The following is a 24454-nucleotide window of genomic DNA, read 5'->3' on the forward strand; positions in this document are numbered from 1 at the left end:
CCGGCAGAAAATCTTGAGTAATGCAGTTGAGTGTCATCGAGTCACAAAACGATGAGACGTGATCTATTCTAGGTGGCTGAAGCACCCAAGGCTTCCAGCAGCTGGTGCAGTCTTCCAGAAATTTCGATTGTGTAACACTACACCCCCCCCCAATATTTGTAAATCCAAGTAGAAGACTACTGTTATTTTCAAACTGTCAAGAGATGATATACCAAATGAACTGAACTTGCAGGAGTCCCCAAAACCAAACCAAAGCTTAGTCTACTAAAAAGCTCCCCTGAGAGGCAGCTTTCTCCTGCTCCCAAGCTCAGTACCATCCAAAAGTCGGGACCTGTTTCTTATTCCCAGAGCTCTTGGTGAAACTAGAACAGCTCTCTGGGGCTCTACCTTTTGAAACACACACGGTTGCATCAGAGACTTTAAAACAAAAAAGCATTTTATTCAACAAAAATGCACAAATGCCTGCTCAAACTATAAAAACACAGGAAGCTCTTAATTCATGACCATTATCAGGCTTTTACAACAGCTATATTGTGAACAAACATCAGCTTCAAAAAACCCTATGGACAGAGAGAGAAAAACAGACACCACCCAGCAGACACGGGGGGATGTTTTGTTATCATTTATTTGTGAAGTTAAAAACGAGCGGTAAAAAGTAAAAATTGAGCATACAATTTCTTGTTTCAATCTCCTCTTGAACAGACAAAAAACACGACAGATCAGTCCCAGCAGTGGAGAAATGGAGGGCCAGGGCAGGGTTTGTCTGAAACACCAACACCTTTGTCCGAGGAATGTTCCAACTCTAACTAAAAAGCAGAGTGACTTTTCCTTGTAAAGTTTATTTTTTTAAAACGAAACAGAAATAAAAGAGGAAGTGTTACCCTGAAAACTGAGGTGTGTGTCAGGCAGGATAGGGTCTGGCGGCGGCGGTTTTAGTCGGCTATCTTCTACAGCTGCTGGCTCAACATTAGGGGTTTGGAGATCTGGATTTATTTTAAGAGAGACTTGAAGGCGGCATAGCTGAGATTCCCAGGAGAAACCCAGCAATCAGAGCAACAGGCCAGCTCCCTTCCCACCCTGTCACTTCCTGCAGCAGCCACCTCTTTCCAAAACAAAAGGTTCTCAGAGATGGGGAGGTTCACATTCAACTCACTGAGCCTGTTGAAAGGAGAAAAACATGATGGGAACCTGTTACTGAAGCTTGAAGCAGGAAGCAAGAGGGGCAACCGCAAGGCTGTGTATTCCATGGACTCAGGTACAGAATGTGGCTTATCTGGAACGCAGTTGCTGCCTTTTTAAAAACTTGAATTTTATTTAGTATTTGTTATACAATAGCAGAAACAAAAACACAGCACACAGAAAAGGCGACAGTGTCTGCTTAACGTGTAAACCCTTACCTATTTTTGGACTATTAGTAGCGCCAAACTTTTTCCTATCCCAGAGCCATTCCCAGTTTTACAATCCTCTGGTCCTAATGGTAGCAGACGTTGTAATTCTGACAACCTGGAACCTAAATTAAACTTTACTGCCCTGGATGTGCTCCGTCTTCATCTCCACCCATGAACCTGCCCAGTCCTACAGATGGCTGAATGCTCTAATACTTGGTGTGCTCAAATACTTGGATCTACTAAGATCTGTACAAACCCCACAACCAGACTTCATTTGTATAAACTCATTTGTCCAGCCGCTGACAAAACTGTCTCCCTGCTTTTGGAGAAGTGCCAGTCACTAAAGGAACAGCTAGACGGAGCCTATCAGGGACTCTGTGCTCTGGATTCCATAATCACACTGCACAGAGAGTTTGAGGTCAAGGGGGTTGGTGAACAGAAATATTCAACAAACCAGTTCTCTTTTGCTAGTTGGGAGGATACCTGTTTGGGAACTAGTTTCCTGGAGACACGTCAGACACAAAATGAAGTGTCCTCACAAGTTCTCCTTTGGTTAGAACTACAGGTTTCTAGATTTTATGGTGGCAAATGAGCAACATATTGGATGCGAGTGTTGCAGGAGTGTTTAGCTTCTTGCTTCTCTACCAATAACTAGTGGGAACAAAATTCTCTTTATGGAGCCAACACAGCTAACTTTGCTTAACGTGTAATTCAGGCTGCATGTGTTCAGCGTATGGTTTTCTTCCTCATACCAGATGGAATCAGGGGTTTCAAAGAAAGACTAAAGCGTATCATGGGCTGGAGATTGCTCAATGCTCAACTTGTAGGTATGGCTCATGTTCCAGATGTGTTCATTAGATTTTCTTAAATTCTCCCCAAAACGTGCATCCTTTTTGTGTCCCCCCTCCTAGTCCCTTAAAGCTCAGACAATATTTTACAACACTTTGTATTAAAAACTTAACACAATACTCACCAGGAGGCTCCTGGTCATCCGCTCCCAAACAGACATCCTCCCAATTAGGAAAAGAGGATTTATTTGTACATTATTTCTGTTCACCAACTTACTGTACCTTCTTCGTTTGTTGGAACATTAAAAATACCCCAACTAGAGCACCATTAAATTATATGGGTGCCTTATTAGTTGACAATAGAGCCTGGGCTCTCAAATGGATTGGGGTTAACCTCTGATGCACCCTGATGCTCCTCACAAGCATATAACTTGCATGATAGTCTTAACTTTGAGGCAGCTACATGATAACCATCCTTTTTTTGGTGTCTGGCTTGGAGTGAACCAGTCTGAAAGTGTTTGACTGAAGGAGGTTTTGTAAGACTTTTGACTGAAGAAATATGGCTTAGGCTTTTGACACTGGCGTTGAAGAAATCAATGTTTGGAATCAAAAAATGAAGCCAGGAAGGAAATTTCCATTATGGAAGGTGGACAGGTACTGCTGCTGTTAATTATGGAGCAGAAAACTCTTAGATGTGGGTGGTGCTAGAAGGTTTCACCTCACATATGTGAAGGCAAGGATTTTGGAGGCTTGTTCATCTGGAATACTCTATCCCCTCTCTGAACTGGCAATAATACTTCCCCAGCTGACAATACTTCTGCTACTGGGATGGAAAAAAACCCCACAAACCTGGATCTCTCACTCCAGATTTAAGAAAAACATTTGAGGCATTTCAACTTCTCTAAAAAGCCCCTAGGATTAGACCAGGCATCCCCAAACTTCGGCCCTCCAGATGTTTTGGACTACAATTCCCATCATCCCTGACCACTGGTCCTGTTAGCTAGGGATCATGGGAGTTGTAGGCCAAAACATCTGGAGGGCTGCAAGTTTGGGGGTGCCTGGATTAGACCTTAAAAGGCAGCATAAAAGTCTGATTTGGACAGGAGGGAAGAGCTGACATAAACTAGCCACCCCAAATTTAAAAAGGATTACATCTCAAAATGTCTCACAGGAGTTTGTAGAAAGTGTGTGGAGCCCAGTCTGGAGCCAGATACCGGTACCTGTTCTGAAGCAGAAAGGCCACCCTGGCTGTAGTTCTGCAACTCACCTGCTGTCCCTGCTGTGTGGGTGGTGGCACTGGGCCACCAGCGCCAGGCGTCTGTCCATAGTACGCAGCTTGTTGTCTGTAGTATTCTGCCCAGGCTGCACTGTAGTCTGGTTGAGGTCCTGGTGGTGCCGTTGGCCCTGCCCCAGTAGCTACTTGAGCTGCTTCCAAAAAGAAAAGAGGGACTAGCTGTGCAATCCTAGGCATGCCGGCTTAGAAGCAAGCCCCACTCAGCTCAGTGAGACTTGCTCCCAGATAAATGCGCATAGGGCTGCAACCTTAAGACACTCCAGGGAGGTAACTCCAAACCCAGAAACTGACAGAAGTGCTATGGGACATATCCTCCAAGGAAGCTCAGACCCTTAACTCACCTTGCTTCTTATAATACTCTTCCCAGGCTTTTGTGTAGTCCTGCTGTGGTGGAGCTCCAGGCTGCTGGGGCTGCTGGCCTGTAGGCAGTGTCAAACGACAACAGGACCCTGGTCATGCAAAGCTTTCAACTACTCAAGATCCACCTCACTTACAGGATTCAGATTCTAAAAGGTTTACAATGACACCGACTACTAAGAGCAGTCACTAGGACCAATGAGGGAGAAGTAATGTCTTGGCTCACAATGTGCTGAACTTTAGAGGAGCATGGAGCACTTCTGAAGTACAGTGTAGAGCAAGTCATTCCCTCTAGAAGTGGGAGGTATGATTACCTTGGGGAGAGCATTCATAGACCCCTGATCCATAGCAGTCCCACCCCCAAAACAGAAGAAAGTCAATTGACAAGACTCCTAAGTCAAAAGCATGGAAGGACCCGCAGCCAAACTGCCTTGTGACTCTCAGCATCTGAAAGGCTTCAGCTTTTTCTTCCCTGCAGCAGATTTAAGAGATTTGAGCTACCGGTAAATAACCAAGATGAAAAATTCCTCATAGGGAACCATTACAAAAAAACAAAGCAAACTTGCTTTGAAAAACGGTCTTCGAATGGTATTGCTGTTTATAGTGTTGCCATGCTAACTTAACCTAACCATAATTTGCCAAAATTTTGTTTGTTCGTGGTAAAAAATCTTGAAATTAAGTAGCTGTTGGCAAAACTTGTACTGGCTTGAAGCATCAACCTAAGAAGGCCTTCCAATTAAGTCAGTCATTCATGCCTGGATTTGAATGGGCCATCCCTAAGGGCCACCAACCCCCATGACATTCACAAATCAAGATGCAGAAATAGTTTAACAGGAACAGAAAACAAATGCTGAAGCATTTTGAGTCAGTATGTTATTTATTCGTCAGGGGAGACTGGAAGGAAGTTATTCGGCGTAGTTTCTCAATCAAGTTGCTTTCTGCAAGCCCATTAAATTACTCCTATCAAAAGAGGTTAAGGATCTGGATAGTCAATTACCTAGTTTTTTGTAATACTCCTCCCATGCTTTAGTGTAGTCTGACTGTCCGGTGGGGGGCGGTTGGGGTGGCTCTCCTTGCACTGGTGGTGCCGTGGGGGCAGGTGGTGCTCCTGGAACTGGGCCCGGGGGCTGCTGGTAGTAGTGCGAGTAATAAGCTGCCCAGGCAGCGTTGGGGTCTGCCGCTGCCGCCGCTTTACCTGGGCAGGAGACACCACAAAAAACCTGAATGCTTCCAGCCCCTCTCCCTTACCCCCCCGCGAACCTTGAATGTGCAACGGTACAGTGGTACCTCGGTTGTCGAACGTAATCCGTTCCGGAAGACCGTTTGACTTCCGAAACGTTTGACAACCGAGGTGCTAAGGGCAGTCTGTAAAGTCAATGGAGGGAGGGAACATGCAGTGGAAGCTGTTTGACTTCCGAGACGTGTTCGAAAAGGGAAGCATTTACCTCCAGATTTTCAGCCTTCAGAAACCTGAAATGTTCGGCTTCCGAGATGCTTGAAAACCGAGGTACCACTGTACTCTATATTCTGATGATTGACTCTTGAGGGCTGGTATACAAATACTTACTTGGGTCATGAGGAGCAGGAGGCTGCCACTGTGGATAGGCATTCCCCCAGCCTTGAGGTGGGTATTGTGGAGGTGGTGGCCCTCCAGGACTGAAATAAGAGGAGGGAAAAGGTCACTGGCAGTATTTACAATAAGCAACCCTCTAGGCTCAGGATTCAGAAATCTGGAACCTGCCGAGCAGCAAATCAAATTGCTCCAGGAAGTCACTGGAGAAAACAAAGGGTGGGATTCACCTAGTGAGTCTTTGTCAGCAGAAGCCCTGTTGTACATTCAACACAGCACAACATTGAATTCCCCCAAAAGTAACTGCACAGGGAAACTGGAGCGCCTTCATTTTTTCACAGGTAATAAGGCAGGGAGAGGGAAGGTGTTGCTGTACTCCAATGCTCATCAGCACCAGCCAGCATGGCCAGTGATGACGCAAAGCGCAGGGTGACAGGTTCTCAATCCCTGTAGTAAGACACCCCAGATCGAGGCCAATCTCCTCTATGAAATAGGTAGACAAGGGAGCTGCACTGCATTAAGACCAAATCTTATCAAGGAGCAAAGCATCATGGTGAGCACCTGCCAATGGCCGAGAGAGGGTCTATTCTAACTTCCCAAAGAAGAAGCGTCTTATTTGATATATTAGCTTTTGGAAGCACAAGTTTTACTCCTTTAACAGCACCAAGCAACGACAGCAGATCCCTATAACTCTGCAAGTGGTTTTGTTTCCCTACTAGATTGCCCTAGTACCACTTTCTTGGTACCAGATGCCCTGCTAAGTGCTGTGCTACACTGCCACATGGTTTTCTGTTTCAAGTGAAAGATGCCAATGAGGGTAGCAGCAGCAAGGAACATGCCCAAAGCCAAACCACTCTGTGAAAAACTTCTTTTTGCATAAACTTTGTGGATCCATGCCCCCTCTCTTACTGTTTTGTCAAGAAAGTGACAGTGTACTGCAGTGTGTCTTGAAGGTAACATTTTTTCACCCCGTTTGCATAAACTTCGGGAAAATCCCCAAATTGGGGTGGGGCTGTTCATAGAAGGGACTTCAGAGACATTCATGCTCAGCTCAGCATTTCCCCCACAACTTTTGGGCACATCACACTGAGCAGTACACAAGCGTCTCTCCAAGACAGCGAGTGTAGATCTTAATCTCTGGGAAGATGGAAAGGGGTGTCGAAGGCAAAATGGCCCGAAAGGGAGGCACACTCGAGCAGTCTTAGTACTTACTGAGGGGGGGCACTAGGTGGCCCTTGATTAAAAGGCCCTGGGTTGAAGGGGCCCATTGGAGCCGGTCCAGGAGGTCCACCAGGCCCAGGTCCTGGTCCAACTGGACAGAGGGGACCCTAAGGAAGAGATGAATAATCCCTGAAGTGGAAACTGCCACATCCAGAACACAGTCACTAACATTCCTGGCTCGCTCCCATCTGCCACACAGCGAAGGGCAGGCAAATACCTCAATCTTCTCTTCAATGAGCTGCTTGGCATGGTCAATTTGTTGAGGTGATCCCCGGATGATGAACAGCTTGAAGTTAGGGTCTCCATTGGGTGGTAGCTGCCGAGATATTTCTACAAAGGCTCCTGTCTGCTGATTGATAGCCTTTACGTTTTCTCCACCTGAAAAGAGAACATGGAGGGAACACCTCAGGGACGGGATTGGCACCTGAAGGAGCGTCTCCACCAACATCATTCACCCCGGACACTGAGGTCCAGCTCCGAGGGCCTTCTGCCAGTTCCCTCACTGCAAGAAGTGAGGTTCCAGGGAACCAGGCAGAGGGCCTTCTGGGTAGTGGCGCCCGCCCAGTGAAATACACTCCCAGCAGATGTCCAGGGAATAAACAAGTATCTGACTTTTAGAAGACACCTTAAGGCAGCCCTGTTTAGTGAAATTTTTAATATTTGATGCTGCCCAGAGTGGCTGGGGAAACCCAGCCAGTTGAGCAGGGTATAAATAACATTATTAATTATTATTTATCATTATCATTATCATCATCATCATCATCATCATCATCATCATTATTATCATACCACCTCAGGACAGCTGAGAGAAAGCTGGGGAGGGGAAAAGACACTTACCTCTGCCAATAACCAGTCCGCACTTGTGAGTGGGGATAGAGAATGTCATCTCTCCTCCAGGGGGCCCCCAATTACCCTGTCCCCTGCCTCTGCCTCTGCCTCCAGGAGGCATTCCTGAGCCTGGGGGACCTGGCGGGCCACTCTGCAAGACAGGAACACAATTCATCTTCATGGGAAAAGGAAACGGGAAGCATTCTGTGGTTAGTGGGTGCATCTTCAATGCCACAGAGCAGTGGCCTCCTTGGCTGCTGCCGAAGTTCATCAGGGGTTCCTGAATGAGAAGACCATTCGCGGCAAACTTCCTTGAAGGACACTTTGCCCACCATCAATAGTTTCCCCCCCCGCAATGCGAAGCTACAGAGATGCATTGAATGCGTTTTGGGATGCACTCTGCTTCAGTGTGGCCTGGCTACCACTACACCTGCCACCACCACCATGCCCCAGAATAATGTGTGCAACATGCTGGGGATCCTTGACAAGCCAGTCAACATGGAAAGGGCTCTCCTGAAGGTAGAGCGTGAAAGTCTGCTGAAGAGAAATAGCAACATCTACTTTTTCGGTGTGATTTCTACCTTGGGCTGGTAAGACAACCAGAGCCAAGTTCTCAGTGCGATGATATTGAGGAGCTCTTGCACCTTATTAGCAAAACATGACTGAAAAGATTTTGAAACTACTTGACAAACGTTTTCAACACAACTCCTGTGTACACAAGATGAGACATTATGGACGAAGGCTTTGAGGGTCAAGGCAACAGCATTTCATACCCGGAGACTCTGGAGAAGCTCATTGATAATCCTGGCGGCGTGCTCGCATCTGTCAGGGGGACCCATGATATGGGCAATCTTCTCAGGGCCTGTCCCATCATCTGAAATGCAAACCAAACAGGGAACTTCATTAGGTTCCACATTCAATTAGTTTCAGAACCAGTCCACTAGCTCTTGAGCCACTTGGTGCAGCAACAGCATAAGCTCTCAAAAGAGAGAGACAAGCATCCATTTAGCTTCCTTAATACCTTCTCCCCTCTGCAGTAATATGCCACTCCAGTTCTGTGGAAGGAGAACACACACAGTTCACACAGAGAACCCAGACACACAAAACAGACAACACCGCCCTTCAGAAAATGGGTACTACCAGCCATGCTTAGATTTGAATGCACCAAGCCCGTACGGATCTTTGATTGTGTAAACCCTTAAATCTGGGATCTCTCTGAGAAAAGATTTCACTTTGTGATTTTCAAAAGTATATTGCAGAACATAATTACAACCGGGACAAAAATTTGTGGAGAGAAGGTAAAAGATCAGATAAAGAGGTGATAAATAGTATAGGGAGAAAAGCCCTAGAACATTCAATAGGCCTGATGTTTCAGCATGCTGTATGAAGACAGATCATGACAGGGAAGAGATTTAGTCTTCTGACCTTGCTTGAACTGTATCCGAACTCCAGCGTCATTTTGTATTTTCTTAATCATCTCACCACTACGCCCAATAACCACACCAACAGAATGCCTGGGCACAGGGACCTGAGCAAGCAAGAAAATGACAAGCAGAACCAAGATCAGGTCAGAGCAGATCAAATTTCTAAGAAATGTTAGGACTGGACAAGTGTGAGTATCAATACAGAGACCCGGGGGGGGGGGGGAGCACAAAATGTCACACTATAAATTATGTCCCCCCCCCCCGTCCCAACAAATCCAAGCCAATGTCCTTACATCTATTCCTCCACCAATCCTGGAACCGTACTCATTTCGGTCACCAAAGCCTCCTTGGTCCCGTTCTCGTAAGATGTCCATTACCATTTCACAGGCTTGCTGCAAAGAAGCATGAACATTAATATTAGAATTATTTGGGCACCTCTCTCAAGAGTATTTCTCCCAGGGTAGATGTGACATGAGAACTTCCAAGGAAGAAGCCCTTTTTTATACTTGTGAATACCTGGATTTGAGGCTGGGCAGTTTAGTCACAATCACGGCAGGGCAGGGCAGGGCAACAAGAGCAAACTTTGGGGTAGCTAGAAAAAAGTCTCAGTTTGAGTAGACGAAACTGAATGAGTAACCCAGTTTAATGCTGTACTAGCAACTCAGTATAAAGGTAGCATCATACGCTGATGGGAAACTACAGCAGGGATTCAAGAAGGCACATCATGTGGTATGAAGGAGAGAGGTGAACGACTTTGGCAGCAGAGTTTTGTAAATGAGTGAGGGGACCAAAGTATAACAAGGCAAGTCTAAAAGAAGGCTGCAATAGTCATGGCAGGAAACCACCGGCGCAAGAGTCTGAACTGTGAGTATGCAGCCATTTTCACAATGTTGAGAGTATAGTTGGGTATCTAACTACTTAAAAAAACACCACCACCATGGTCAACTGAGCACTGAAACGGACAAATAACTTTAACACAACATTTCACTGGGATTTTTTTGTTACTAGAACAAAAGAGATTGTTGATCATTGTTGCTAAATAGAAAAACAAGTTAATTAACTTATTGCGAAACAAGAAATTTCACTGAACAATTCATCTCTTCGGCTTTTATTCAAAATGCTTACCTGTACTTTGTAAGGATCACCAATTATCCGAAGGGGCTTGTCTACATTTGTGTTTTGTGAACCGTCTTGAATTAAAATCATTTTCACTCCAGCTCGTTCCTACATTGGCAGAAAGTGAGAGGTCAAGCAGGTTACACAACTGTGCAGAATTCTTGCAAGCCCTGTCTCCTTGGACAGGACTAAAAACTAACAGCCATTTGAATTTCAGGAGGCTCCAGTCTAAGAAACCATCCTTGCCCCAAGAGGCCAGAGAAGCCAAGTGCTGTAAGCAAAAAAGAAGGCAAGGAAAAAGAGGGCAAGCACCAGCTCTGAGGCAAGGAATTTGGCTGGGAGCACAGCACAGCATAGCCCTCACCTGCAACTGCTTAATGGTCTCCCCTCCCTTGCCAATCACCAGGCCTGCTTTCCCAGCTGGGATCATGATTTCCTGCACTGTGCCATTCTGCCCATTGGCATTATCGTGGAACTGACCAGGTGGCCCACCACGTCCCCGAGACACGATATCATCAAGCATCATTTTTGCCTTCCTGCAGAGAGGTGGAATGACAAAGAACATGATGGTGAGTGACAGGTCTTACAGGCTCTATTCTTTCATTATGAAGGTACTATAACATGAAATGGAACTCATAGCAGTGTTCTTTGTTCTCAAATCGCCTGTAGTTCAGTGTTGCTGTTGTGCTGATTCTACAACATCACACAGCAGGTAACCTAACCAGCTCAAGTTGCGAATACAAGCACTTTATATTTGCTCTGGATAGTAATGACCGATTTAATGACATTGCATTTTGTGTCTATACATTCTTTCATAACACCAACAGGAAAAATCCTGCTTGTCTGCCAGGTAGAGTGGTGCCACAACTGCAATTCTCAGTAAGTTTTTAGCCCCACCCACCAATGTCAGTCAAACCAGACATGTCCCAGAGCTCAGATGCTTCCCCACAGGGAACATCAAAAGCCCATCAGAATGAAGTGGCTTTGGTGTGCTGAGATACAAAGTCCTGCCAAGTTGTTGTTTTTTAAATCCTGAAATTTTCTACCATGTTTTGAGACCACAAGGCAGCTTCTAGAGTAAAAAATACAATAAAAACAGTGAAGTAAAAGCAAATACATCTGTTAAATTAGCAGCAAGTGAGAGGCATAAAACTGGATCGGTTTAAAAATACACCACCACAGATGGAGGTCAAAAACAGATTAAAGGCACGGTGAAATAAAAAGGTCTTTGCTGCCCTCCTTACCTTGAGAGAGGGGACCAATTCAACTGCTTTTAGGGGGAAGTTCCACAATTTGGGTATTGCTACTGAGAAGGCCCAATTGTTTTCCTGATTGTGATGCCCTGCTCCTCTGCCACAATCCTCGACTATGCCACCTGGCGGCTGGATTCTTTTGGCACACCCTGTCTCTCTCTCTCTCCCCCTTCTCTCTTATGTTTTTGAAATAGCATATTGACAAAGGACAAGAGGCTACTCACTGCACAGAGTCTGGTGATCCTGTCAGAGACACACTTCGCTCTGGCATCCCTCCACTGTCTGTAGGAGGAAATAAAGGCCATCAGGAGACATCTCTCCACATCGACACATTTCCTCAGAGTTTGATCCCTCCTCCAAATCATGTATCATCCACAGGGTATGAACTGGCGTTGAAAGAGTAGGTCTTTCACACACATGCACAACATTATTAAGGGCAACCTCTCTATAATGCAAATGCTGATCAGTCAACAGGAAGTAGTACAAGGACTGAAAATGGTGAAGACACCTGTAAACTTAGCAACTGAAAATGGTTCACCACTCAAACAAAGTTAACTTACCACAAGCTAGTAAGTACCATTTGCCTTGTGAGAATACTGTTTTCATGCCGTCCCAACAAGATTCCTCCCCCCTATTTTCTAGCAGAGTGCATTAGCATATTCAGAAGAATACGCTACTGGCAACACACTTCTCTTGAACTACATTCTTTACCACAATTATATCCATTGAGCTACTTGCTGACACGACTATAGGCTTCAGAAGGAACAGCCTACACCTGCAGCTCCATATGCTGGAAGTTACACCCCATGCAATTCTCACACCTACCTGGAGAGATCTGTACTTTGCATCCAGAGTCCTGCTGTATTTTGTTGATCTGTTCCCCACCTCTTCCTATGACTGCAAAGTAAGGAGAGGGGCATCAAGAAACTCAAGCCTGAGATAAAAGCAGTTGTCGTTATCCTAAGAGGGAGGCTTGAAGACAACACAGGTTCCCCTCTCTCCCCTCCACAGGAGATTGAAAGGATCTTCTAACAGTAAATACAACTCCATGAAGGGTTGTGTGCACATGTGCATTGGGGACAGTAGCTAAGTGGAGACGTAATCTAATCAAGTTTCGCTGTTTATATGGCATATAAGTGAAGGATGACAGAACTGCTCCTCCTAAACAAAGTTCACACAAACATGAAAGAAAGAACTCCAGGGTCTCATGATGCCACAGAGGGTATGATAGCCTACAAGAACTAGAGAGGTCAAGTTTCAACCAATTTCTCTGCTCTCCTTCAGAGCTTGAATGCCAAGCCAATTTAAAACCAGGGCTTGTAAACAAAATGCCTTCTGAGAACCAATCCTTCCCTACTTAACATAAAACTCTGCTTCAGGCAGTGTTTTGCAGCCACCATTCCTCCTGGTAAAGGCCAGCGCAGGGCCTTCTACCTTATTCAGGATCACTCACAGAAAGTTGATAAATCCAAAGCAAAGGCCAAAAGCAATCCAAAAAGGAACTCTTTTTTTTTTTCACTGCAGCACTCCCAGCCTGAGTCTCGGAAGTGTCCAGGGCACATCTGTGTCACTGCTCAACTCACAAAAGTCTTGCTACGCATGGGAAGTGCTCATAGGACACCAGCCTCAAGTTGTCCTCAGCAACCAGCTCCTACCAATTTAAACCGAAGGCTTGCCGGAGCACTTTATTGAGCAGAACACCCAAGCCCACATCTTTGGAGCTACGTACCATACACAGCTTGAAGCACACAGGGTCAACTCAAACACTTGACATCTCTCAGGAAAGACACACAGAAGGGTCACAAAACAAACCAGCCTGCCTGAGCCTTCCCTGTGGAAAGCTCAGCCAACAGGCATTGAGAAATCAAGAAGGCACTGGTTAGTAAAGGTAAAGTGACAGTCTTTCAACTACGGCAACAGCAGATTTCTGCCCTCTCTGTCTAATACTCACTGAGTCCCACCATGCCATCAGGTACTCTGTACTCTTCAGTCACTGTAGACCTGCAAGGGAAAGTTTGGCAGCTTAAAGTAAGGAGTGGGAGGGTTACAGAAATGGAGCTGGTGTTCACCAGCAACCACCAAGAAGCAAAAACGGAGAGCTTTCCTCCTCCTCTTGGGAGGGCAGACAGGAAGGTGGCTGAGCAATTATCTGAGGAAATCACCATGCACCCGTGCAAAATGCACCCATGCAACCTGGCAGAACCTGCTGCAAACTAAGCAGCCCAGCATCTGCCCACAAGGCGCAGACACAGGCTTCACAAACTATAGCTACAAAACCAGACGCTACAAAAGAATGTGAGTATCTAAGAAATGGCCAACCAGCACAACCTTTCACTACCTACCAAGGCACGCAAGTGCTTGGGAGTGACTGGTCTTTTAGTGGGACATCACTCACAAATCTGGATGACAACCTCACCCAACAAAAGCAGCCTTTTCTCTTTGGGGGTACTGAAATGCTGCCCCCTTGCAGTCAACCTGAACTCACAAGCTGAATACTTTTAGCATTGATTTAACCTTTCCGGCTCAAGCCTATGTGGGGAGAAAAAAAAGAGGCACACAGCTAATTTACCTGGGGGGAGGATGGATCGGTCCAAGCTGAGGGGGTGGTGGCATGGCTGGAAAGCAAAGCAAGGGTTTGGTTATGAATCCACATTCTTGAAGGTGAACTATAAATCAGTCACTGGGTTTCCCAGTCTGCTGCTGCTGTTGTTTTAAAAGGTCCTGTTTTTAAAATGCAAAGCTGACCTTCCTAATCCCATGGAACTGTCCCCACCTAAAGAATTAGCTAACATGTCCTCCCACTTTTCCGTATCAATATGAAAATAAGTATGAATAGAATTTCCACATAGTTAATACAGATCATTCTACAACTCTTTAATAATATGCTTACGTTCTGGCTGGGGAGCCATTTTCTTGCTCTCTGGTTGGTCTGTCAAAATAAAAATATATAGTCACTTCTTTCAAAAATTAAAAGACAGTCTCTCCTCTCTTCCAGCTTTCAAAACTAACAGTCAGGATTGCAGCTACATGGAAGGCGCATTCTGGAAACTTCACAGGCTCTGATAACTATATCAACAACACATTCAGATAAATGTATTTATAGGCAATTGGTGCAAGTACCGATTTTGTGTAGCCTCCACTCGTTTGAATGGGATCAGCAAATCCTATCACAGCAAATGGAATATTTGCAGCCATGCTTGAGGGATTGGCAATATTAGGCATAATAACACAACTGCATTACCTATAGCAAGGTGTGTGTGTGTGCACTTCACACTCCTAAAAATCCAGAGTTCTACATGAAGTATTGCCAATTGAATTTACTGTGTCCCACTAGGGTGAGTCTCACATACCTCCATCCTCTAGTTGTCTCTTCTGACCACCAAATCCAAAGTCAGGTGTAGTGTTGTTCACTGTTGTGGCTGTGTCCCCCCCAATTTTAGCTGCTATCTGAAAGTAGAATAGACACTAGTTAGCCTTCCCTAAATCTTATCCAAAGAACCAAGAGCTGTTTAATACATAATCATTTCAAAAACCCAGGAACATCAAGTCATTAAGTATACATTGCAACACATGGCACATGACTGTGCTTTTCCTAAGCCCAAAGTGGTCTATATATTAAAAATGGCAAGCCATTAAATCTCACCATGGTAATTCATTCACTAGTTGCCCCCTATTTAGACTACAGTCATGCTCTCTGTGCGGTGTTGCTTTTAAGAAGTGTTCTGAAAATTAAACTGGCAGCAGCATTTTGCACTGGTTGATGAACAAGCAACAGGCAAATTGATGAATGTTACTCAAATCTGATTGCTTCTTCTGGGCTTAACATAAAAGTACTGATTTTAACCTTTAAGCCCTAAATCAGGCATCCCCAAACTGTGGCCCTCCAGATGTTTTGGCCTACAACTCCCATGATCCCTAGCTAACAGGACCAGTGGTCGGGGAAGATGGGAATTGTAGTCCAAAACATCTGGAGGGCCAAAGTTTGGGGATGCCTGCCCTAAATCATTTGTGAATGGGATATCTCAAAGACAGCATTCTTTTGTATGTGACTCATGTGACACCGTTCAACACATGAAGTCTTAGCCTGGGTGCCACTCAGCAGGCACTCACAAGGAGTACAGCTTTTTCAGTGGTGAAAAAGTTATTCTCCCTAAGATATGGCTCTGACACACCATTCTGCTAGGTGCCTGGCTAGAAGTTGACTTTAAGTTGGCTTTTGAGTTACTTTGACTTTCTCATCAGAACAGTAGCACTATTGCTTATGATAAAATGACCACATGAGCACCTTGGTATTTTCTTCTCATGCCTTCCTTGGCACACAGGAGTTTTAAAAGCCCTCTTAAAGCACAGGCTAGTCTTGTACTAAAGTGTTACCTTGGAACTCAAACAGTTCCGTTCTTGAATGTTTTGGCTCCCAAATGCCGAAAACCTGGAAGTGTTCTGGTTTTTGAACATTCCTCAGAATATGAACATCTGATGCAGCATCCACTGTGCAAAAACCTAGCTGTTGTCCAATCAGAAGCCATGCCTTGGAATTTGAACGTTTCAGAAGACGAGCGGTCTTCCGGAATGGATTACGTTCGAGTTCCGAGGTACTACTGTATCTTGTAATGATGTAGCTGTCTGTCCTAACTCTTTGCAAAAAAGTGTGGTTAACAACATTTAAATCCTAAGTATTTCCACATTTATATTTTCTTTCAAGAATAATTTTTACGTACAACTAAAAAGGCAACTTTGTTATGGCAACTGTATGTAGTATTTTGCCCCATCACAAAGTTATCTTGCTAAGTTCTACATCAATGAAATAGAAGTAGCTTTCAGATTTTCAGCTTGCCGAACACGTAACTTCCAAAGAAAAGCACCATTTCTCAGAGAAGCATCAACATTTTTAGCCATTGGATACCACTCTACTTCTGCACCACAAAACATACCAGCAATACTCAAATGAAGGAGTCAATAGCTTGTCCCCAATGAGTCCCAATTCCTTCTAGAACTTGACCTTCACACCAGCTCACAGTAAAGCCTAAAGCTGCACTGATTCCCTGCCAGGAATGGCTTCCATTCCTCTTTACAACTCCCAATACTTTTAACAATAAGGAAGAGAGAATTATGGCAGGGCAGGTTTTCCATACTTGCAGTACTGTGACACCTCTACATCTCCTAAAATTCACGCCTTTGCACAACCCTTAAACGTACAGAAGCCCAAAGGTTGGCCACACCTGTTCTTCACTATGGCCAAGTATGCATGCCTGCAGCTCTCTGAACCAGCTCTCCTGAAAGTTGCTACAGTAAGGCCTATAGTGATGGGGATGCCAATAATAGTCCTCTCTAGTTGGTATAGAATTAGTTGGTATACTTATATCAAATAAAGAGGCACAGACTCTGCACCCAGGGCTACCTGTATAATGTAGGTAACAGACAAGAATTATTGAGGGGGAAATACTGAGGGAAGAAGACAGGTGGATGCCTGGTGGTAAAGAGTTCTCATGGCAGAGAGTGGCAATATAGATTGGGTTTATGGTGGATGAATACGAGAGCAGAAAGGGGATAACAAGGGACGTGGAGAGGGAGAAGAGTAAACTTACGAAATAAGAGCAAGTGGATGGAAAGCATTTGAAGGTCAAGAGAAATTTAAACAGAATAGGACCAATCAGGGGGACATGACTAATACAATCATGGCACCAAAGAAGAGAGGTTTCAGAGAAGGGGCAGGTGCATATTTATATACCCAACAACCAAACAAGATTGGTACCATGATTGCAAGCTTTTTATCAGAATAAAAATCATTCTAGTGAGTGACTTTAATGCACTACGGATTTCCAAGATAGAGAAGTCCCAAAATCAGGACGTCCGCCAATATTTTGCCAAATCTCTCTGAACAGACTTTAGAAAAGTTGAGTTCAGCTGAGTTTTGCTGGTGGTTGAACCCCAAATATAAGTTTAGACCATTGATTTTAAGCCACACTTGAGGATTGATTTTTTTGTATTCAAACATTGTAAAGCATTGTTATATACTATCAGAAAATTGTAAAACAGGAATGAAGACTTTTTCAGATTGCTCATCGCTTCTCATTAATTACTCAATGGAAATAAAAAAGTAGAGGATCTGGAAATTGGATGAATATTTGATAAGAAAGCAGACTGAGGATCATATCCAATTAAGAAGTCATATGTTGCATGTTTTTATAAGGGCCTGCTGGATCAGGCCAATGACCCATCTACTTCAGCATCCTGTTCTCACAGTAGTCAACCAGATGTCTGCAGGAAACCAGCAAGGACCTGAGCACAAAAGCACTTTCCCTTCCTGCAGTTGCTAGCATGCTAGCAACTGGTAAAGTCCTCCCTTTAGCACAAAGATTTCTACCCGCACAGCAGGACTTCATCCCCCTCTCTTCCACCCCTCCATATTTGCGCCAGAAGGTTAGAGGAATCCTCAGAACACTTGGGGATTGGGGGGGGGGGAGAGAAGTCATCTACCGTAAATGCGCAGGTTGAAATCCTTGCACTTAACAAGATGAGTTTGCTGGATACAAACCACAGATCTCAAGAAGGTCTGCAATTGTGTTTTCATTTAAAAAAGAATTAAGAAACCACCAATGGACTTAAGAATTAAGATTAAGAAACCACCAATGGACTACTTGGAAGATGAAATGAAGAAGCTCGGAGGATAACTTGAGCTGCTCCCATTTTGGCTGGGGGTATTGCAAATGTATTTTTGCATGTAGCTCAATTTTAGTATTACTTCTGCTATTTTTTAGGGCTTGGCTAATTTTATTTTACTTTTTATATCTATACACTTTCAGCAGATGTTTTGAGCTTCTAGCTTATTATTTAATGTTCAACATGGTACTGAAATGAAATATTCTTGAAACAGTTGTTTACATTTTTGTATGTGGAAAAACAACATAGAAATTAAACCGTGACTATGGGTGGCAGTAAGGCCTTGTATTTGAGGGAGATTTCATTAAAAGAAACTAAAGTTGCAATTTTACACCCATTTACTTGGGGACAAGCCTACTGAATGAAAGTGCACAGAAAGTGTAGAAGGGCATGCTAGATGTTACTCGGAGCTTTATTTTAAGTTTATCAAGAGACATAGGACTTATAAAGTGATCAGTGGCTTATATAGGCTTATTAATTGACTTTATGAACAGTGGTTTGAGAAAGCTTTAAAGGAAAGTATACATAGATATTTATTAAAGAAAACATTAGGTAATCACTTATAAAGAAAAATGATTACAAAACACTTTATTTCTTAAGGGTGCTTATTTATTTGAAGTTGTTGAATGGAAGGGTTCCTTTTTATAAATAATTTAACACAGTACAGTATTAAAGTCTTCAGTGCAACAACATGCTAGTAGAAGAATAGCTGGAACAACAAGTCTTTGAGGAATGACTATTCATTGAAAATAAAGGTTTACTATCTAGAACAGGCACCCCCAAACTATGGCCCTCCAGATGTTTTGGCCTACAACTCCCATGATCCCTAGCTAACAGGACCAGTGGTCAGGGATGATGAGGATTGTAGTCCAAAAAATCTGGAGGGCCAAAGTCTGGGGATGCCTGATCTAGAATGTATGCATTAAAATTAGGAGACAGGTGGACACAGCAATACTGTAATTTCAATAGAAACCTGGGGCTTAAAATTGCAAGTAGGACCAGGAAACTGTTTTTAGCCCAATATAATTGGTCTAAAGTAGATATTCAGTGGAAGGGAACACTACTGATTTGAAATATAAAAACTATTTTTATTTTGTAAAAAGTGCTTGAATAGCAGAAAGAAACTGTAAGTTTTGACTGCAGGTGTCAATTGTGAAAATGAACAAGTATAGAAGTTGTCATTTTCAAAAAGATGAAGAAAAACCAAGGGAAAATGTATGAATAAATATAAGAAATAATAAGTGAATGAGATTTTTGCTGTATCAAAAATGGTCAATTTTATTGACATTACAAAGCTAAGTGTCACAAGTTTTAGAACTTGGTGAATGACCTGATTTGGACAATCACTAAAACAATTTTACCTTCCTCTCTCCTATTGCGTTCCAGCTTCGGAGTGAAGATCTTGTTTTGTATTAAGCAAGAACCAAGAACTAGTGCTGGTAAACTAACCAGAAAAATAAGCAAGGATCACAGGAGTGCTATTCTAGGGTGGCTATTCTAGGTTTAGCAGAATTGTCTTAACCAGCTGAATCTATGGGAAGGAGGAAATCCAGGTAACTGTAGGACGAGCATGCTTATACACAGACTTAATATTAACCTAGTTATTTAAAAGAAACAGAATTTAAATTTTTTAAAAACTAAACTATCATTCTTATCTAATCTGAACTACAACAAGTCTAATACTACTAGCACAGTGCTCAGAAGACAAAAACTGTGTCAAATTCCTAAGATGGACTAGCTGTGGAAATGAATTGGCTGAACAAAGGGTATCCAGAGGGCAAAGAATCTGAAACAAGGAAGTCAGCAGCCTACTTAAAACTTCAAAACTGATACTGTAGGAAAGGGTTGCAGTGATTATGTTGATTAGCAGGAACAAACAAGAACCACCCATCAAATCTGACAATAAATGTGCCAGCAGAAGAAAAAAAAGTGGAAGGGAAAACATTGATTATAAACAACAAGTCCATGTTTATTTTGTTTTGCAGCCGCAAAAACAACAAAGCAGGAGTAAAATGGTTGTGCTAAGAGATGGGTTAGCTAGGCTTAGCTTGAAGTGCAAACCAGGTAAGAGTTTCCTGGTTATGTAAAAGTATACCTACTGACCTCATCAATCAATATAGTGAATGTTCATTAAAAAAAACAACCCAAGGTTCTGAGAATCTGAATTTCATCAAGCCAGTTGCAAAAGTACTGTAATACAAAAATTAATTTCACCTGAATTTGTATCAGGGAATATCTAAAATAAACACCAAAACATCACAGTATAGAATAGAGCTATATCAGTGCTGTCAGGACCTGGTGAGCAAGTTTTTTATTCAATCACTGGAGGAAGCAGAAAGGCATCTGTGATGGTCAATGACTCTCACTTTAACAAAAACAGGTGGAATACGGGCAACACTGCTCATAGCCATAAGAGATTAACACTAGTATATGTTATCCCTGTATGACTTCCTAAAAATAAGAAATTTTCTCCTTGACACACAAATTCTAGCTACATAGAATTGTCAAAGTCTTTAAATTCATGTTTCATTGAGAATTTCCCAAGAAAAATAGATCATAAAAAGTAGAATGCTTAAAAATTGCTTTAAAAATATGCTCAACAGTCAAATCTGTAACACACAGCTCTACTTCTCATTTACATCTGCAGGTGTGGCAGTGGATGCGCTGGACTGTTGTCTAGCCTCAGTAATGGACTGGACGAGGGCCAACAAACTGGAGCTCAGTACAGGTAAGACTGAGGCACTGTTAGTGGGCCGTTCCCTAGAACAGATGGCTGGAGATGTGGCCTGCTCTTGATGGGGTTACGCTCCCTCTGAAGAACCTGGTACGTAGCTTGGGGGTACTTCGGGATCCATTGCTGTTGCTTGAGGCTCAGGTGGTCTTTGTGGCATGGAGTTCCTTCCATCAGCACTGGCTGTGCCCAGCTGTTGCCCCAATCTGGACACTATGTTCTGGTAACCTCTGAGGTTGGGCGATATCTGGGTTTCAACCAGCTAAACATCACTATATACTGATGCATTACTCTATATCAGGCATGTCCAAAGTCCATTTCGGGGGCCTAATGTGGCCCGCCGGTCGGTTTAATCATGGGGTAAAATCATAAAAAGAGCTTCAATCCTAAAAAAAAGCTCAACAATTTTGGTTGGTCCTTTGACCGGTCCCCATGGCCCTTCACTTCATCAAATCTCAAATCTGGCCCTCTTTGAAAAAAAGTTTGGACACCACTGCTCTATATGAATTAAGGATGGAGCTATGTAGAGGCATTGGCTGGCTTCATAGTTTTTCCCACATTGTGATTTTTGCACAGCACACACACACAAACGATTCATGATATATTGCCAGGTCAAAAATTATGAAAGTGATATCATTATATAGATTTCAAACTGGTTTCGGACACTATATCAATATATTGTCCAGCCCTAGTAACCTCTAGGTTAGATTACTGCAACACATTGTACAAGGGGCTGCCTCTGAAGAGGTTCAGAAACTTCAGGTGGTGCAGAATTCAGCAGCAAGGTTGCTCACCGAGGCAAGACAGTTTGAGCATATTACACCAATCCTGGCTCGACAGCACTGGCTACCAATTGGTTTCCAGGCCCAGTTCAAAACATTGGTTTTGATGTAGTCCTAAATGGCTCAAGACCACAAGGACTCAAGGACTGCCTCTTGCCATTTGTATAGATCTGGACCCTGCAATCATCACCAAAGGCCCTTCTTCATGTGCTTCCTCCATGTGCTGTCCAGAGGACAGCAACACAAGAGCAGTCCTTTTCTCTGGCGGCTCCCCATGTGTGGAATGCTCCCTGGGATTATTACATATAGTTAGTTAGGCACCAGGCAAAAACATTCCTCTTCACCCAGGCCTTGAGCAGATTAAATAATCTATGGCCTTTTAAATTTGGGTGGAGGAAGTGGTTTATTGTTTTGTTATTATGTTACATATTTTTGTGTTTTTATACTGTAAACTGCCCTGTGATCCTCAGATCAATGGCAGTATAGAAATCCTACTTTTAGACAAACATTCGCCCCCGTCATGGACAAATGCAACAAATTTGATGAACAAAACTATTTCAGGCCTTTTCCACTCTGTAATGTGTTGCATTGGTGACAAATAAATAATCCATGGCATGAAAATCATACCAGGACCTAATCAGTTTTCAACTTGAGGAAAGTCAGTGTCTTCTTGAATACTTTGATTTCTAATAAAACACTGCTGAAACATAGAACAGCTCACTAGCTAATGATGGTAGACATTCTATGATGGAATGCTTAAAAGAAGTGCTGCCATTACATTTCAGATAGCTGATTTTTCATATAGCTTTTAAAACTGAATGGTGTTTTCTCATATCAAAGAAAGTTTCAGGATTGAAACAAAAGAAACCCTAATTTTCTATTTACGTAGTCCTTTCCTACAAGATGCTTCTAAAAGGAACTCTCTCTCCTACTTCCTATCTACAAGTCAATTCAGAAGAATAAATCAAATACTGTATGCAGCAACCTCAGCTTTGCTTAGCAGCTTCATATCTCCAAACTGCATGCATGATGAACAAAACAAAAAAATCCCATAGGGAAACCAGATATTAGAAAAGGGGACTGAGTTCAAACCCTATACAGCCATGAGGCTCCCCAGATAGGTAGCAAGAGAATGATTGGTCTGAGGGTAACCTTCCCCCACAGGACTTTAATGCAACTTGGAAGATATGGGGATAAAAAGTATGGAAAAATAACTAAACTACCCATTCTGAACACTCTTTTACCCTACTTACCAAACTTTATTCAAAAGGCAAGATGCACAGAAAGAAACTATCTCAGAAACACTCCCCTCTGAACTGGAAACCTTCATCCAAAATCTAAACCCAAACAGGGCCTAGTTCCTGCTTCTTAATGGTAGACAGTGACATTCTGCACTTAATTGTATTGAGAGTGGAGTGTGGCTTTAAATTAAGGCTTAACTATTTGTAAATACTGCCTGGCGTGCTATGGTCCATGGGGTCACGAAGAGTCGGACACGACTAAACGACTAAACAACAACAAAATCAGCAAGCTCTATCCTTATTCAACCTTACTACGTACTCTGTCTTCCACAGAGCATCAAGTTTTCATTTCATTTTCATACTGCTTTCAAGCACCCACAAACGACCTGTATGCAGAAAATATGAACATTACAGAAGGAGATATGGTACTGTACAACACTTTTCATAGTTTTCTGGGAGCAGGAAAGTTTTTAACATGAATTAAATATGACTGCATCATAGAATCAGAATTGTAGTTATTTTTACTTTATTATTTATTGAATTTATATGCCGCCTTACACCCACAAGTCTCAGGGCAGTTCACAGGATAAAATCAGAATATAAAACCACAAATCAAAATAAACAACAACTACAACCACCCAATAACTCCCCCCCCCAAAAAAAAATCTTAAAAGGGCCCAGGAATCTCAACTCGATCATACATGCCAGATGGCCACCCAACCTCTCCTTAGGTCAAGAAGCTCATCATCTCAACATGCTTCAAACAGCTCGTCTGAAATCTTAATCAAGGTCCATGAGTGCTACAGTAACAATGCAACGCTTGTGGGTAAAATCCATCCCGCTGCCATTCCATCGGAGCGCGCCTTAGAGAATAGGGAACGATCAGCATGCGTCCTGCACGTGCCAGAGAGAACTGTGCAGCTACCTTTCTGCGTGAAGGGTCGGAACCCCCCTCCGCGCGCGCGCTTTTAACCTGAAGTGGTACAGCCGAGAGCTCCGTTGCCTCAGGACTGTACTTCCACAAGCCCCGCTACATGTGGAGAGTCGCTCTCCAGCATCGCCATCCCCGGGGCCTGCCGTGGGGGGGAGGGAGTAGAGGATAGGGAGGGAGGCGGGAGATACCGCGCTGCTGCCCGCTCCCTCGCCGCCGGGCCGCCCTCCCCCGTCCGCTTCAGCTCCCTCACCTGCCGGGCTCGCTGGACCGCGTCGGCGAAGGCGTCCTTGCGGATCCCGCCAGGTCCGGTACCCGCCGCTCCGCCGGCCTGCCCGGCCCCGCCGGCGCCCCCTTGGTTGGGTGGCCCTGGCGGTCCGGCTCCCCCACCGGCGCCCGGCGGCCCAGCTGAGGGCGGCGGCGGACCGCCGGCGTTATAGTCCGACATGGCGGCGGAGACGGAGCGGGGCACCGAAGGCTCAAGATGGGAAGCAGGCCGAGTACTCTGCCCGTCTCCCTCACCACACACTCACAGACACACGTCCGCACTGCACGCTGGGAACGCGAGGCGGGACTACAACCCATTGCCCTCCGACCTCTCCTCGGAGGACCAATCGTTTATGGGCTCCTGGTGACTGGCATAGCAAACGGCCAGTGGGTACAAAAGGAAACAGGCGGCCTCAACGCCCGGCCAATTAAAACCTAAGAGAAGGCGGGCTCTGCAGCTTTGAGTGTCAGGGTGCTCCTCGAGTGGCTAGCGAGGGGAGGAGCGTGCTATATGGTTTGCGACCTCTTAGAGAATGGCAGGGGCGGGGTGAGAAGCGTCCTTGGACCAATCAGGGAGGCAAAGTGGCTAAAACTCAAGCCCCT

General features: G+C 44.1%; 1 protein-coding gene across 2 annotated transcripts; it reads right to left on the bottom strand.

Annotated features, from left to right (window-relative positions):
- Window positions 1-418: 418 nt before the first annotated feature.
- KHSRP (KH-type splicing regulatory protein) lies at window positions 419-24136 on the bottom strand. Of its 2 annotated transcripts, XM_088658329.1 has the most exons (21): window positions 23838-24136; window positions 14590-14686; window positions 14130-14168; window positions 13809-13854; window positions 13191-13240; window positions 12065-12136; window positions 11464-11521; window positions 10351-10522; window positions 9996-10094; window positions 9164-9262; window positions 8872-8974; window positions 8220-8320; window positions 7456-7597; window positions 6836-6996; window positions 6610-6725; window positions 5395-5483; window positions 4825-5022; window positions 3812-3889; window positions 3444-3601; window positions 2362-2405; window positions 419-1158 (listed from the first exon to the last, which is right to left on the bottom strand). In XM_088658329.1, exons 1-20 carry the CDS (start codon window positions 24030-24032, stop codon window positions 2376-2378), a joined length of 2103 nt encoding a protein of 700 aa, XP_088514455.1. In that variant the 5' UTR covers window positions 24033-24136; the 3' UTR covers window positions 419-1158; window positions 2362-2375. The 2 variants fall into 2 exon arrangements, with proteins under 2 accessions (XP_088514455.1, XP_034996764.1); XM_035140873.3 differs by lacking the exon at window positions 2362-2405.
- Window positions 24137-24454: the final 318 nt, after the last annotated feature.

The sequence above is a fragment of the Zootoca vivipara genome, chromosome 15 (assembly GCF_965207765.1).
Source record: "Zootoca vivipara chromosome 15, rZooViv2.hap1.1, whole genome shotgun sequence".
Classification (NCBI taxonomy): domain Eukaryota; kingdom Metazoa; phylum Chordata; class Lepidosauria; order Squamata; family Lacertidae; genus Zootoca; species Zootoca vivipara.